Genomic DNA, 14,399 nt, shown 5'->3' on the forward strand with positions numbered 1-14,399 from the left:
TAAATATTCAAAATATATATATATTTTCAACATTCAACGCATGATATTTCCCAGATCCCCTGATATTTCCCAGATCCCCCACTTTGAGCACAATAATATCAACAGAAAGAAAGTATAAATATACCCCCCCCCCCCCCCCAATGAAGAATCATTCCTTCCCAGTAAGTCAGCAAATATGTATATTTAATAAACAATGACAACATGAACAGAAAGCACTGAGAAAAAGCACAAAATAACATTTTAAAATAATTACAAAACATTATTCCCATTTAATTTCCGTAACATAAGATTTAATATGTATAGATTCAATATGTTTATAGGTCTATGTATGATTTTCTTATAAATATATAATGAAATTAGAAGGATATTGCTATTACAATAAGCTGGACTTTTCTCACATCTCCGAATTTTTCTTAAGAGCTAAAAAAATCTATAGAGGGTTGAATCATGTGTGGGGGAAAAGCTGCTCTGTACATGCGCATGGAATTAGTCATATTGTCCCATCAGTGTGCTGTGGATCTCCAGGAACGTGGGTCTTTCTCTGGCATTTCTCTTCCAGCAGTTGAGCATGAGGCTGTACACTGAATCAGGACAGCAGGCTGGCTTTGGCAGATAGACCTGAGGGGTTCAAAAAAACAGCTCAGCACTGACACCTTTTGTTTTTTCCAAGTTATTACATGGATTTTTCCTGACTCATCTTGCAGTGCCAGCTATTTTTAGGTATTGGAAGGGGGGTATAAAGGTGTAGACCCATAAAATGTCCGTCCAATCATTGCACTCGGTCCAAATGGGGTCAATTTGATATAATTTTAAATATAAAATGAATAATAAAATACCAGAAATAATAGTTGAATAATACAAATGAATACTAAAAAACAATAATAAACTAAAATTAATTAGATTAAGATTAATTAAAATGCACAAATACAAATATTTTGTCAACAAATTAACATTAAAATATGATATTAATTAAAAGAAATTGTAGAATTATAAATGTGGGAAATTACAGATTTGTTAAGCATTACACAAAGGAATATTGTTATCAAATTAGTTCGTTTTTGTTTTACTGCATGATATTTTTATATTCTGTTGGTCTCTGATGGGTGATTTCCCAGATCTGTAAAGGTTGAAACAGCCTGTATATGTACATGAAAATGATTTACACAGATACTGAAAGACTTGGCTTGCCATGCATTGCAAGTCTCACCTGTTTGTTTTGGTCTCTAAAAAACTCGCCCTTGTTTTCGATCACCTGTTCATCTGTAAATTGGGCATACGGCTGCTCCTTGCACAGGGTTAGAATCTCCCACAGGGTCACCCCGAATGCCCACACGTCACTGGCCATGGTGAACTTCCCCTGTAGAAACAGACATGGTCAAACAGATGCGAGTTTAAGGCGCCGCTATATTTGAGTCCATCAGTCTTACCAGAAGGATGCTCTCCCAGGACATCCAGCGGATGGGGAGCACAGCTCGTCCCTGTATGCGGTAGTAATCTCCACGATACAGGTTTCGGCTCATGCCAAAGTCCGCGATCTTGATGGTGTTATTTGTGCCCACTAAACAGTTGCGTGTAGCGAGATCACGGTGAACAAAATTCAGAGATGACAGATACTTCATTCCAGAGGAAATCTGAGAGGCCATGTTGATCAGTTTTCTGTAGCTAGAGAGAAAAAGAAGACATTTACAGTATTTTATGCTAAATTTCCATCTCTATTATATGGCTTCAGAAGACATGGAATAGTGCAGGATTCAAATCAACAACACTTGAGAGTAGTTAAAGAGAAACAACCGTGTTGTTTAAAGTGCATTTTTATATAGGTCCAATAGAAAATCATGATTTCTGGTTTGTTCAGTTTGTCTAAAGCTAATAACGCTCCCTATTAGGGGTGTAATATTGTGTCACAATATATCGCAATACAAAAATGCAACAATGTGTATCGTGATTCATGGATAGTGACAATCTGTATTGTGTATACTCAAAATAAAAAATGACTGTGCGTGAAAAAAATCAAATTTACAGAGTTTTAGTGTCAGTACTACATTAAACTACTATATAATGTTGATATAATAATGCAATGGGTGAATATTTGTGGGTCCTGATAATGCTAAATGTCTTATGTTACCAGTAAAAAGTGGCCTACATTATTTTAAATAGATCTAGTCAGTGACAGAGTGCAAACATATTTGTCTAAAATAATTCTTTATTTTCAGCTTCAGAATCATGAATATTTGTATTCTGGTGTCTCTATTGTCCTGTGCCTTGGGTTACCAGCACCATGTCCAAGCTTATTCATTTACACCCACAATGTAATATCAAATTTAGCATTTTAATCAACAGTACATTTTTTGTTAACCTTTTATCATATGTCTTGGAGTATCGCAATAATATCGTATCGTGAGTTCAGTATCGTGATAAATATCGAATCGTGCCGATGGTATCGTTACACCCCAAATGAAAAGGAACAGTTTGGGGGTAGCGAATTACAAGTAAGTTATGTAATCAGATTACTTTTTTACTATTTTTTTTTTTCACTATTAATTATTACTTTTAAATTTACAATAAAATATCTGAGTTACTTTTTCATTTATTGACTGACACCTCGTCTGTGCAGATGTGTGAACATGATCGCCCTACAATCCATCGCGCTCTTTAAGATCACTAAATTCGAGGCTTCTGGTCATTCCTAGGTTATCTAAGTCCACTAAAGGAGGGAGGGCGTTTTCACATTTAGCTCCTAAACTCTGGAATGGCCTTCCTGATATTGTTCGAGGCTCAGACTCGCTGTCCCAGTTTAAAACTAGATTAAAGACGCATCTCTTTAGCCAAGCATTCACATAATACTTACCTTTTATACTACAGTTGAATCAGATTGAATGCATTAATATTATGAACAGCAGCTACGCTAATTATTTCCCATCTGCTCTTCTGTTGTTATCTCGGGACGCTAGTCCCGAGGTAATACAGATCGTCAGCTCCAGTTTGTATCCAGCCTCCCATGGAAACTACAGATGCCCCAACACCCATGCAGAGACGACTCGAAGCCTCTGAAGAGACGACTCGACGCTGGCGATATGTTTATGCCCTAAATTAATACATGATTAACTCACTGTATTTTTCTATGTACATTTCTGAAATGCACTTTCTGTAAAGCTGCTTTGAAACAATATGTATTGTGAAAAGTGCTATACAAATAAATTTGAATTGAATTGAATTGAATTGAATTGAATTGAATTTAATTTAATTTAATTTAATTTAATTTAATTTAATTTAATTTAATTTAATTTAATTGAATGATGGTTAATGCAGTTCTAGACTAATGTGAACTTGCATGAACATACATTGCTGTAACACAAACATATGAACACACTGTAGGCATGTTATGTTCAAGGGATAGTTCAAAAACAGATTCAGTATTCCTCAAAATGAATAAAAATAGTCAAATGCAAACACAGAATATTGCAGAAACAATAATTAAATATGTTAAATGAAAATATACTTTATGTATTTAATCTCACTTTATTAACTAATGTCTGCTGACCTTCAATGATCCAATTCAACCATACTACTTAGCAAACATTATTTTATATAAACATCACATTTGTTTTATTTTTTGTTTCTATGGCTGACGTTATGTGTTAATCCAAACGTTTGTTTTAGCAGTACAGGCGTGAACAATAAACATTATAAGATCTTTTGAAGAGAATATTCCAGTCTTTATTTATACTAAGTAAACTAAATTAAACATTGACTAGCGAAATGTTTTTTGTTTTATCTTAAGTGAAAATTCTACTTTCGTATACGTAATTTAGCTTTTGTTTGTGGTGAAAATAAGAAAAAACAAAAATGTTGACCTACATTAAATAAATATTTAGTGTCTACAGAAAATATATTGATTAAAACACTTTAAAACATCTTTTTACTTTGTATGGATATTTTAGTCTTTGCAAAAATAAATGTTTTGTTATATTAAATAAAAAAAATTAAGGTTTAAATAAAACCATAGGTATGTTTTGAAATAATACTAATACTAATAATAATTTGGCTGTATTTATTTTTACTTGGTCCAAATAATCATTTTATTGAATTTTTTTCCAGTCTGATATACCTGATGGTAGCCGAGTCACCGTCCTGAACTCCTTCATCCTGCAGCTCATGACGGGACAGGAACTGATTGAGGTCCCCGTTCTCCATGTACTCCGTGATCATGCACAGCGGATCGCTCTCAACGCACACCGCCAACAGGCGAATGATGTTCGGGTCTCTTAATCGTGAGATGATCCTGATCTCTTTCAAGAAGTCGTTCCTGAAAATGTAGATTTCCTTGAGGAAAGTTTAAACTGTCCTAAAATGGCTGGACAGCATCTGTAAAGCAAAAAAGCAGTGCTTCTCAGCAACAACAGGCACGTGACAAGGATTGCGGGACACCTGCACCTGTGTGTTACCTGGCATTTTTGTTTGCGTCCTCTCTTAGAGTCTTGACTGCTACGAGCATTGGCTCATCGCTGATGTCACCACAATGGTCCTTCATGAATTCCTGCATTCCCTCAGCTTCACACAGATGAACCTGCGGCAGGTAAGAACACATATAACAAATAACGTGACCAAGAATAGCTTTTTGGCGAAGAGAATTGTTCGCCAACCTCTCCAAATTGTCCTTCTCCAAGTTTCTCTTTAAAAGTCAGTCTCTCCCTTGGAAACTCCTCCAGAGCTCCGTCCCGTCCTGGAGATAAGGGCATGTTGACCACAGTGACACGGTAACTGTGAGCCCCGGTGGTTTCCTGCTGGGTCACGATGTCTGCCTCTGCGTAGTGTGGGACCTCATCTGTAGGGTGGCCCGTAGAGGGTTCGGAAGGGGCATCGATCATTGCTGTAACACAACCATATGAACACACTGTGTTATGTTGTTAAAGGGATAGTTCACCCAAAAATAAAAAAGCTGGGTTACACTTTAGTTTAGGGTCCAATTCTCACTATTAACTAGTAGCTTGTATATTACTAGGATATTGGCTGTTTATTAGTACTTATAAAGCACGTATTAGAGGAGTAATTCACTTTAAAGGTGAACTAAGTAACTTTTTTACCTTAACCGAACAGCTTCGGAGTCATTGGAATAGTTATATGAATTTTTTCGGGTTGAATGGTGGTCGTCTCGCACCCCCCAAGTGCCTGTGAGACGAAAAACCACCCTTGCAACTTTGGCCTGGCGGGCCGACGGCCTCAGCGTCAGGAAGTATCGCGTGAGATCAGGTCTCGCGATGTAACGAATTGCTTTACGGCACTGCACACATACACTATCTAAACATTTATATGCTAGCCTTCTGTGTATCATACCTCAGTGGACATGGCTCCGTGCGTTCGCCGGGTTCTTTGAAAACAAATGCACATGACGAGTGGGAGAAGATGGGAGGGGGGAGAGTCGCCAACGAGTTTTGACGACAGTGTTGTCAAATATCTATTCCGAAGCTGTAGGGGGAGCTCTATAGAGAAACCTACTAGCAAAAAATCGAGAAAACGGCGAAGAAATCGGCAAAGCTGCATAGTGCTGCTTTAAAATGAAAATTAGCCCATGATTTACTCACCCTCAATCCATCCTAGGTGTATATGACATTTTTTTCTCAGATGAATACAATCGGAGTTATATTAAAAAATTTCCTGGCTCTTCCAAGCTTGATAATGGCAGTGAATTGCAACCAACTGTTTGAAGCTCAAAAAAGTGAATCCATCCATGATAAAAGTGCTCCACACAGCTCCAGGGGGTTAATAAAGGCCTTCTGAAGCGAAGCGATAAGTTTGTGTAAGAAAAAATATTCATATTTAAAACTATATAACAGCTTCCGGCCAAACGAACATACGGATTCCATTTAAGTGTAAAGCACAACTTACGTGAGTAATGCTGATTTTTGTCCTACGCCATGACGCACTACGATACTTCTGACGTCACAAGTTGCGCTTTAGACGCAAGTAGACTGCGTATGGCCGTTTGACCGGAAACTAGAATTGTACTTTGTCACATGTTAAATATTTATATTTTTCTTACACAAACTCATCACTTTGCTTCAGAAGGCCTTTATTAACCCCTCAGAGCCATGGGGAGTTTGTTTATGATAGATGGATCTATTTTTTTTTAGCTTCAAACTGTTGGTTGCAATTCACTGGTATTATAAGGCTCGGAAGAGCCAGGGTATTTTTTTTTTCTATAACTCTGATTATATTCGTCTGAAAGAAGAAAGTCACATACACCTATAGGATGGCTTGAGGGTGAGTAAATCTTGGGGTTTTTTTTATTTTAAAGTGAACTACTCCTTTAATGCCTCCCCAACAGCAACATAGTGTCGGCCCAGATCCGGCCCACATCTGGTACACGTGGATTCCACACGGTCCAGATGTGGGCCAGATCTCAGGCAATATGTTGCTGTGTGGGCTTATTCTGCAAGACCATATTCTACATCCCTTAAATGTGCACTGTGTAATATTTAGGAGGATCTGTTGACAGAAATGCAATATCATATACATAACTATGTTTTCAGTGGTGTATAAAGACCTTACATAATGAACCGTTATGTTTTTATTGCCTTACAAGGAGCCAATTCTACACCTTACATTGAAATAGCCATTTTGCACCGGCATGTTTCTACAGGAGCCCTAATCGGACAAGCGTTTTTCATCACCATGTTGTTCTTTGTGCAAAGAAGCTAGCTAAAGTCAGCGAATAAAACACTGACACAATGATGAACAAGTAACAATAATATTTGCAATAACATATAATTTTACTGAATAATCAAGTAAATCTAATTTCTTAATTTATCCTCATTATCACTAATAAATCTCATTGTTTAACTGGCTACTCTCTGCTGTCTCAGATGAAGACATCTTTTCCTGTCGGCCACCGTAACTTCTGTTGGTTGCAATTCGTAACCTCACCACTAAATGCCGCTAAAAATTACACACTGCACCTTTAATGTTACCCAATTCCTAAACTTAACTTTTTACAAACCTTTACCTTACTAACTATTAATAAGCAGTAAATAGAAGTATATTGAGTCAAAGGTTGTAGTTAATAGGGAGAATTGGACTCTAATCTAAAGTGTGACCAAAATCTGTCATCATGTCAGCTAAATGAATAAATTTAAATGTCATTCCAAATCTCAATTGTTCCCTCAATTGTTTTATTATTATTATTATTATTAATATGTCAAAATTATGATATAACAGGTCATTCCATACCTGTATGACTTTCTTTCTTCTACAAAACACAATAAAAGATATTTTGAAAAATTTTGGGAACCAAACCACACTGGAGCTCATTGACTTCAACAGTATTGAGACTTTTTTTTTTTTTTTTTAAATAGTGTCTCCATGTGTTCCACAGAAGAATGAACAACTTACAGGTTTGGTGTGACATGAGGGTGAGTAAATGATGACAGAATTTTCCTTTTTGGCTAAAATTTTCCTACATACACATAATGAGCATATTATGAGCTAGAATAAATAGGGAAAAAAAACATAATTCTTGAACACTGAGCAGCCCTAACCAAGGTTTTCCGTAGCCTGAAATTCTGGTAGTTTCCTTAAAAGTTGGGATGGCTCCTGATAGTCAGATCCCATGGGGAAAATCCTTTCATACGTGGAACTGGATTCAACATCACTGGACAGAGAAGAGTGACGGTGTGCGAACGCCTCTCTCTGAACAGAAAGACGCACAGTCAGCTCATCGTCCAGCATACGCCGAGAGGCCTGTACATGTTACAAACATGTTACATTAATAACCATAAGCTGACAGGGTCAATTTGACTGTATTGTCATGATATGCAGCTTTCTATTGCAAAAGATTACCAATAGTCATTTTATGCTCAGCAAATTTACAGCAGGCTTCAAACTCGAGTGTATGAAGTTAAGGTTGAAATTGAAGATCATAATCTTACCTTCTCAATCATCTTCTGCCAGACCTGCCGCCATAGTATGATTATTATGATGGCCAACAGAATGACAATAATGGCCACCAAACAGCCTATTAGGATTCGTGTGTGGCTGTCATCAATTTTGTGGGTGGGATCATCCCCTGAAGAATATTAAGCATGGAGAAGATGATAGAAAATGTTTATATTTCACAGAATCATAAGTTCTGTGCAAATGGACATATTTTCTTAAAGCTAATTATTGAGTTATGTTCCAATGATTCTATAAAAAGTCGACGTTATGATTTACAGTGAAAATATTCAGAGCCCATCCTTTTTTTCTTATTTGCATTTTAATATGCTGCAGCATTATGCTAAAACTCAGCTTGATCTTGTGTATAATTTTTTTTTTTCTTTTAAATTTATGTGGCCATTGCATGAAGTAATGAACACCGGGGGGCGCTGTTGCCTGCAAATTCATATTGTACTGTACAACTGTAACAACCAAATGACACCACAAAGAATTATGAATGGTATGTAAAATAATTATATACAATTTACCTGGATAAATACCTGGGGGTTGGTTACGTTTACGAGGAACAAGAGAGGTGTTGTACATCGCTGTATCTGAAAGGTGAATTTGGGTGAAAAAGGCATTTTAAACTGTAGCAGTACTGCATGTGTAGTAGACTATTAATATGCTAAAATGAATAGGCCTAAAAAAAAAGTGAACAGATTAGAAAGGAGAACTAGAGATGAAAGAACTAAACCTCTATTACCTGACTGGAAAGCAATTTCACTGAACATCATCCAGATGCCATTGAATACAAAACGGCACCTAATTGCGCTGGCCATGCGGTTGCCAAGGGCAACAGTGACAAACCGAGCACTTGGACTGATGTTGTCTGCTTTCGGCTTGAACATCACAGGATTGGGCTCCCAGTCTGAATCCGAACGGAAGTAACACATGGCCTGTCGGAAGATTTTTACTCCCCATGTGTACATGTTGTTGCAGTGGACCTATTTAAACAGAAGGAAATCCATTTAATACAAAATAATAATAATACATACATACATTCATACATGAAAAAGAAGTAGGCCTACACTTTAAAATATTAATTTATTAATAATATCAATTTCTGTTGATCCCAGGTTGCTACGGTCGACAAGTGAACCGAATATGTCCCCTCCCGGTCACCATACAAAAAGATTATTAAAAGATTTAAAATGTACTTTAAAGTAAAACTTTTAATTTGACATTATTACAAAGTGCACCTTTTAAAAGTGTACTTACTGTAAGTGTGTCAAGAAACAGTCATGAAAGAGTACACTCTTTAAGTACACTTAAGTGGCCTTTTATTTATTTAAGTACAGTTTTTAAGGGACATGTAGTAGGTATTTCAGTAGATCAGACAAACCTTCATTGATGTGAAATTTCTGACCCGGTCAAACGTAAATGTCATCTCCACTGAGCCACCAGAGAAACTAGCATTGGTCCAGCCCACATAGTCATAGCCAGGCCAGACACCGTACACCTGACTTTTAGTGAAGTCATCTAAACCCCAGCTTCCATCAGTGAGCTGCCCAAGACCGTCTGTCATGCTGAGAGAATAAGAAAACCTTGTTGTTTAATTTGTATGACATGGTGATATTTGCTTTAGTGTTTAGTGAGTGATCATCTACCTGTAACTAATGGCTCCATCATACACAGTGTCATTTAAGTGGATTTGTTGGCCTCTGGAATTCATCTGTTGGCCAGAAGGGGCGCTGTAGGATACCAGACCATCTGCAGCACAGAGACTTTTTTTTGTAACCAAACCAGTGTGAATAATAAAGTTGTCACTCCTTCCCATACAAATACAACTAAGACTTCAGCTTTCAAGCTTGCAAAAAAGTTGCCAAAGCATTATAAAAGTAGGCTATTGGGGTAAACAGATCACCCTCTCGTTATCTTACTAGAGGAGGAAATATCAGTCCAAACAACAGACCAAAATTTAAAGTTTTTATTTACTAAATGTCTTGACATTTAGGAAGAAAGAAAGACAATGGAACGACAAAAGGCTGAGTAAATGATGAAATGAGTAAAGGCTGAATCAATCCTCTAACGGCTTGAAACCCGTTCTACACTAGAATGTGAATGCAAATGCTTGAAGCTTTTTTATGCATAGTTGCGATCAGACATTTTAGGTAACTGTATAACCCTTTTGAGGTTTGTTAATGCCACAGCCTGCATTTGAGTACTTGCACAAAGAATGTTTAAGTTGATAGTTTACCGAGCCATTCGCAGCCATAGAGCTCCACCCTCATGCACACAATCATAGAGGGGTCAGTCACAGGCACGAAACGCACAAAACGAGCAATAATGGGAGGCTCCAGGTCCTTGAGCACGACATCATAGGCGTTATTGTTCCCTTCGATGATCTAAATAATTATGAGAACACACAGACCATGAAATCACATGAAACATTTCACAATAAACATAATTCTTCAAGGCTTAAAATGATAGTTCACCCAGAAATAAATGTTGGGTCATCATTAAATCACCATTGTGTCATTTCAAAAACACAGAGCCCCTAAAGTTTATAAAGTTTAAAGGGACATGGATATAGGGAAAAAATTGTATTTCAACACTTTTGCATTTTTCTTCCTACCCCATATTATTTCCATTCAAAACGTTTTGCGAGCGAATTCAAACTTTCTTGGGAGAAAAAGTTTTGTGAGAGAAGCCTAAAGCATTGAAATATAATTTTTCCCATCCATCTTATGTCCCTTTAGGTCCTCAGTATACATATGTTTGACTTCTCTTTCCATACAATGAGAGACATGAGTGTGATGAAATGATAATAAAGTTAAGATTCTGAAAAAAAAAAAAGAGCTGGAGAGGGACGTAACCAAACGGGCAGGCAGAACAGTTCATGGGGGAGTGAAGGGTGGGAGGAGCCAGGGGGAGCAAGGAGCAGGAGTAGCCAGCTGGGGATGTAGAGAGCAACCAGGACGAAAGCCAAAGGTGGAGTTGTTGGCGGGAAGAGCCTTGGTGGAGACTTGGCTGATGACACATGGGGACGACTGATGGAGATTGAGTGGAGTCCTGGGCGCAGATAGAGAGCAGATGGGACCGGGAGATACAAATGGTCCTGGAGGCCGAAGGGGAGCCGCAGCGACAAGTGTCCGAGGTACAGCCAGGGTGCCTGAAGACCGATGCAAAGCCGGTTGGACAGAGTACTGAGGCGGAGGCAAAGCCAGAGGGAAGGTGGAGCCAGGCAGAGCCGAAGGGGTGGAGAGACAGAGTGCTCGTAAGTATGTGGCGCAGGTAGGGTGAAACTGGAGGGATAAGGGAACCCGGTGAATCTGCAAGAACGATGGTATCTAGTGGAGCTGAGGGAGGGAGGAGCCAAGGCAGAGCGGACAGGTCGACGGACAGAGGTTAAGTAAAGGGAACAGCTGCTGGAGGCAGAGTCGGGGGATCCTCTTGACTGGGCGGAGCTGGAGACCGGAAGACCCGAGGCAGATACACACAGAGTCAAAGGGCTGAAGGGAACCAGCTGAGGCATGGTTGAGGAACTGGCTGTTATTGGAAGAGGAGGCAGGAGAGGGAGGCTGGGTGGGAACTCTGGAGACACAGGAGACTTTGAAATGGGCAGGACCAGCGGGGACAGGAAACAAAGGAAAAATCCTCTTCCAAATCATTATAAAAACAGTTCACAGAGGCCAGCTCCAGCTCAACCTCAATGATGGGAACGTGGGCGGGGCCTTCCTCCATGCCCTCGTATTCCACTAGAATTCCCATGGGTCACACGATGTTGTGGGGCTGGTGTTCTCCACGGGGCAGATGGTGAAATCAGATCCATTATTCACCAGTCAGGAGAAAGGATAAACAAGGCTTAATACGCAGTAGTCCAGCGCGGCGGCTGTGTAGCTGGTTCAAATATTATAACAAACACAACCAGAGTAAAACTGCAACAGCTGCACATTGTCATGTTGTAAATAAGACAGTATTTGTTTTGCAAACCCCTCTATGTTACGGTTATTGTTATTGGCGTATACCTACCAATGCAACGTCATTGCCATAGAAACCAATGCAGATAATCCGGAAAATGAAAGAGCGACATGGACACAAACACATCAGATCTGAACAGTTGCTATACACAGTGTGGACAGTCAATACTTTTAGATCAGATTCCAATCAGATACACAAATAATCGGATTTGGAGATTACTAAAGGAGGGAGAGCGGTTTCACATCTGTCTCCTTAACTCTGGAACAGCCTTCCTGATAATGGTCGGGGCTCAGACTTAGTCTCCCAGTTTAAATTTAGATTAAAGACACATCTCTTTAGCCAAGCATCCACATAATGCATCTCATAACCTTGTACTCCAGTTGTATCAGATGAAAGTGAAAGTGAAAAGTGAAAGTGAAGTGACACGTCTGGTACATGTGGATACAACGCGTACCAGATGTGGGCCGACAATATGTTGCTGTCTGGGTTGTAATGTAGACATGTATTTTCTGTAAAGCTGCTTTGAAACAATATGGATTGTGAAAAGTGCTATTCAAATAAATGCAAAATGAATTGGATTGAAAGATCGCAGTCTCAATGGAATTGATAGAAATAACACTGCAGCCTCACCTGTCGACCTTGCCGGTCTCGCCAGGAGACCCAGCGGGTGCCGTCCCGGCTGTATTTAATCTTGTATCGCTGGGCAAACTCATTGCCCACTCCGTCTGCGTGCCGTCCCTGCGTGCCAACAAGAGTGAGAAAATGGAGAGTACGAAGGTCAATCTGCAGAAATTCTTTTAGACGGTCAGGTTCAGCCATGATGTCCGGACACCAGGCCCCATCTCCATCATCAAACTCCAATCTGGAACAGAAAGGGATGCGGTCGAGAAAATAACTCATATATAAGTGTTTCTGATCAGTTTTCAATGTGTGATCAGAGTGTTGGATGTACCTGCCATATCGAGCTGCAGTGGACTCTGACCATTGGCTGGAAGCAGAAATATCTTCATCCTGAATCTGGCCTCCTGTCATCCCAAGCGGGTACCTACATACAGCTATCACAGGATGACATTTAGGAAAGTTAAATGACACATATTGACAACACAGGCATTTTCCATGCATTTCGTTGTGATTTTATTATCATTTATATACAACTTTATTATGTTATTTTTATATTTTATTTATATTTTTACTTTAATTTTAGTAATTTTGTTGTGCATTTTTGTCATTTTTATTGGTTTCAGTTTTTTTATTATTTTTTATTATTTTAATTTATATAGTTTAATTATTTTAGGACTTCAAGTTAAACCAAAGAGATAGTTTACCCAAAAATTTTAATATTATTTACTCACCCTCATGTCGTTCCAAACCTGTAAGACTTTTGTTCATCTTCGAAACACAAATTAAGATATTTTAATTAAATCTGAGAGATTTCTGTCCCTCCATTGACAGGCTACGCAACTACCACTTTGACACTTCGAAAAAAGTTCATAAAGAGACCATAAAACCAATCCATGTGAATTTTTTTAGGGGGGCTGAAGTCCTCCTAAAATGGGCCAGTGATGCCTATGACAGTACTGTAATAGCACAAACATTCTCCTCTGAAAGAAACTAGACCTTTCTTGAAGGAGAAATGATCCTGGGTTCTTGGGTCCGCTGTAGTTTTTGGGACTGAATGCATCACCTTTTTTGTATCCTAAAGTCTAAGAGCTGTAGCTCTGCTCCGGAGAGGTGGTCACACAACCTCTACAACGTGAATCCACACCCTATAAGCAAATACCCAAAATACCACTCAACCCCATCCATGAGGCCTCAGCAGAAAACAGAGAGACTTTTATGTTCACGCCAGGACAAGCTCACCATGCACCGAAGGGCTTTCTCAGCTTTGAGTAGTTCTTTCTCTAAAAAAATCTTTTAGGTAGAAATTTAAATTATATCTGTTGTTACTGTTGCTGCAGAGGCGGGACTTCATCATAGACATTTTTTGTCACACTATTTACCAGTAAACACTTTCTCTAACATTAGTGTATGATTCCTGTTTTTTTTTTTCTTTTTTCTTTAGTTTCTACTTTTCTATAACCATAAACTATAATTCGTAGAATGTTCTGGGAACCAGAAATAGTTTGCTGGGAGAAAGATTATTTCAAACTTTTGCCGTTTTCGTTCTATATATACAGTATATCCCAACACCACTGTAACTTAAGGCAGCACTTATGAGTAGTGTAATGATAAATAGACTCCACTGTACAGGAGTACGAACTGGAAAACTCAGTCAACCAGTGAATAAATACTTCACATCCCTCTAATTTTTATTTGTAAGGCTTGGCATTTAAACAGACACTGGACCTCTAGCACACAGTAGCTTCCTCCATCCCCTACCTAACGTCAATGACATGCCTGTGGTGAAACACTAAAATAAATCTAATGGGACATTTCAAATACTGTTAAATCAAATTTTTGGAAGTAAAAAATGTCTTATAATTTACAGTGAAAAGTTTTGTACA

General features: G+C 38.6%; 1 protein-coding gene across 2 annotated transcripts; it reads right to left on the reverse strand.

The window, feature by feature from the left end:
- Window positions 1-163: 163 nt before the first annotated feature.
- On the reverse strand, window positions 164-12,942 carry ddr2b (discoidin domain receptor tyrosine kinase 2b). Of its 2 annotated transcripts, none has more exons than XM_079877175.1 (15): window positions 12,848-12,931; window positions 12,526-12,757; window positions 10,172-10,319; window positions 9,582-9,684; window positions 9,317-9,500; window positions 8,678-8,918; window positions 8,460-8,525; window positions 7,926-8,062; window positions 7,536-7,686; window positions 4,644-4,870; window positions 4,446-4,567; window positions 4,109-4,306; window positions 1,428-1,662; window positions 1,208-1,357; window positions 164-618 (listed from the first exon to the last, which is right to left on the reverse strand). In XM_079877175.1, the coding sequence occupies exons 1-15, from the start codon at window positions 12,925-12,927 to the stop codon at window positions 487-489; spliced, it is 2,406 nt and encodes an 801-aa protein (XP_079733301.1). In that variant the 5' UTR covers window positions 12,928-12,931; the 3' UTR covers window positions 164-486. The 2 variants fall into 2 exon arrangements, with proteins under 2 accessions (XP_079733301.1, XP_079733302.1); XM_079877176.1 differs by having other exon boundaries at window positions 168-618; window positions 7,536-7,737; window positions 12,848-12,942.
- Between the last annotated feature and the right edge of the window lie 1,457 nt (window positions 12,943-14,399).

Source organism: Squalius cephalus (assembly GCF_949319135.1).
Source record: "Squalius cephalus genome assembly, chromosome: 7".
Classification (NCBI taxonomy): domain Eukaryota; kingdom Metazoa; phylum Chordata; class Actinopteri; order Cypriniformes; family Leuciscidae; genus Squalius; species Squalius cephalus.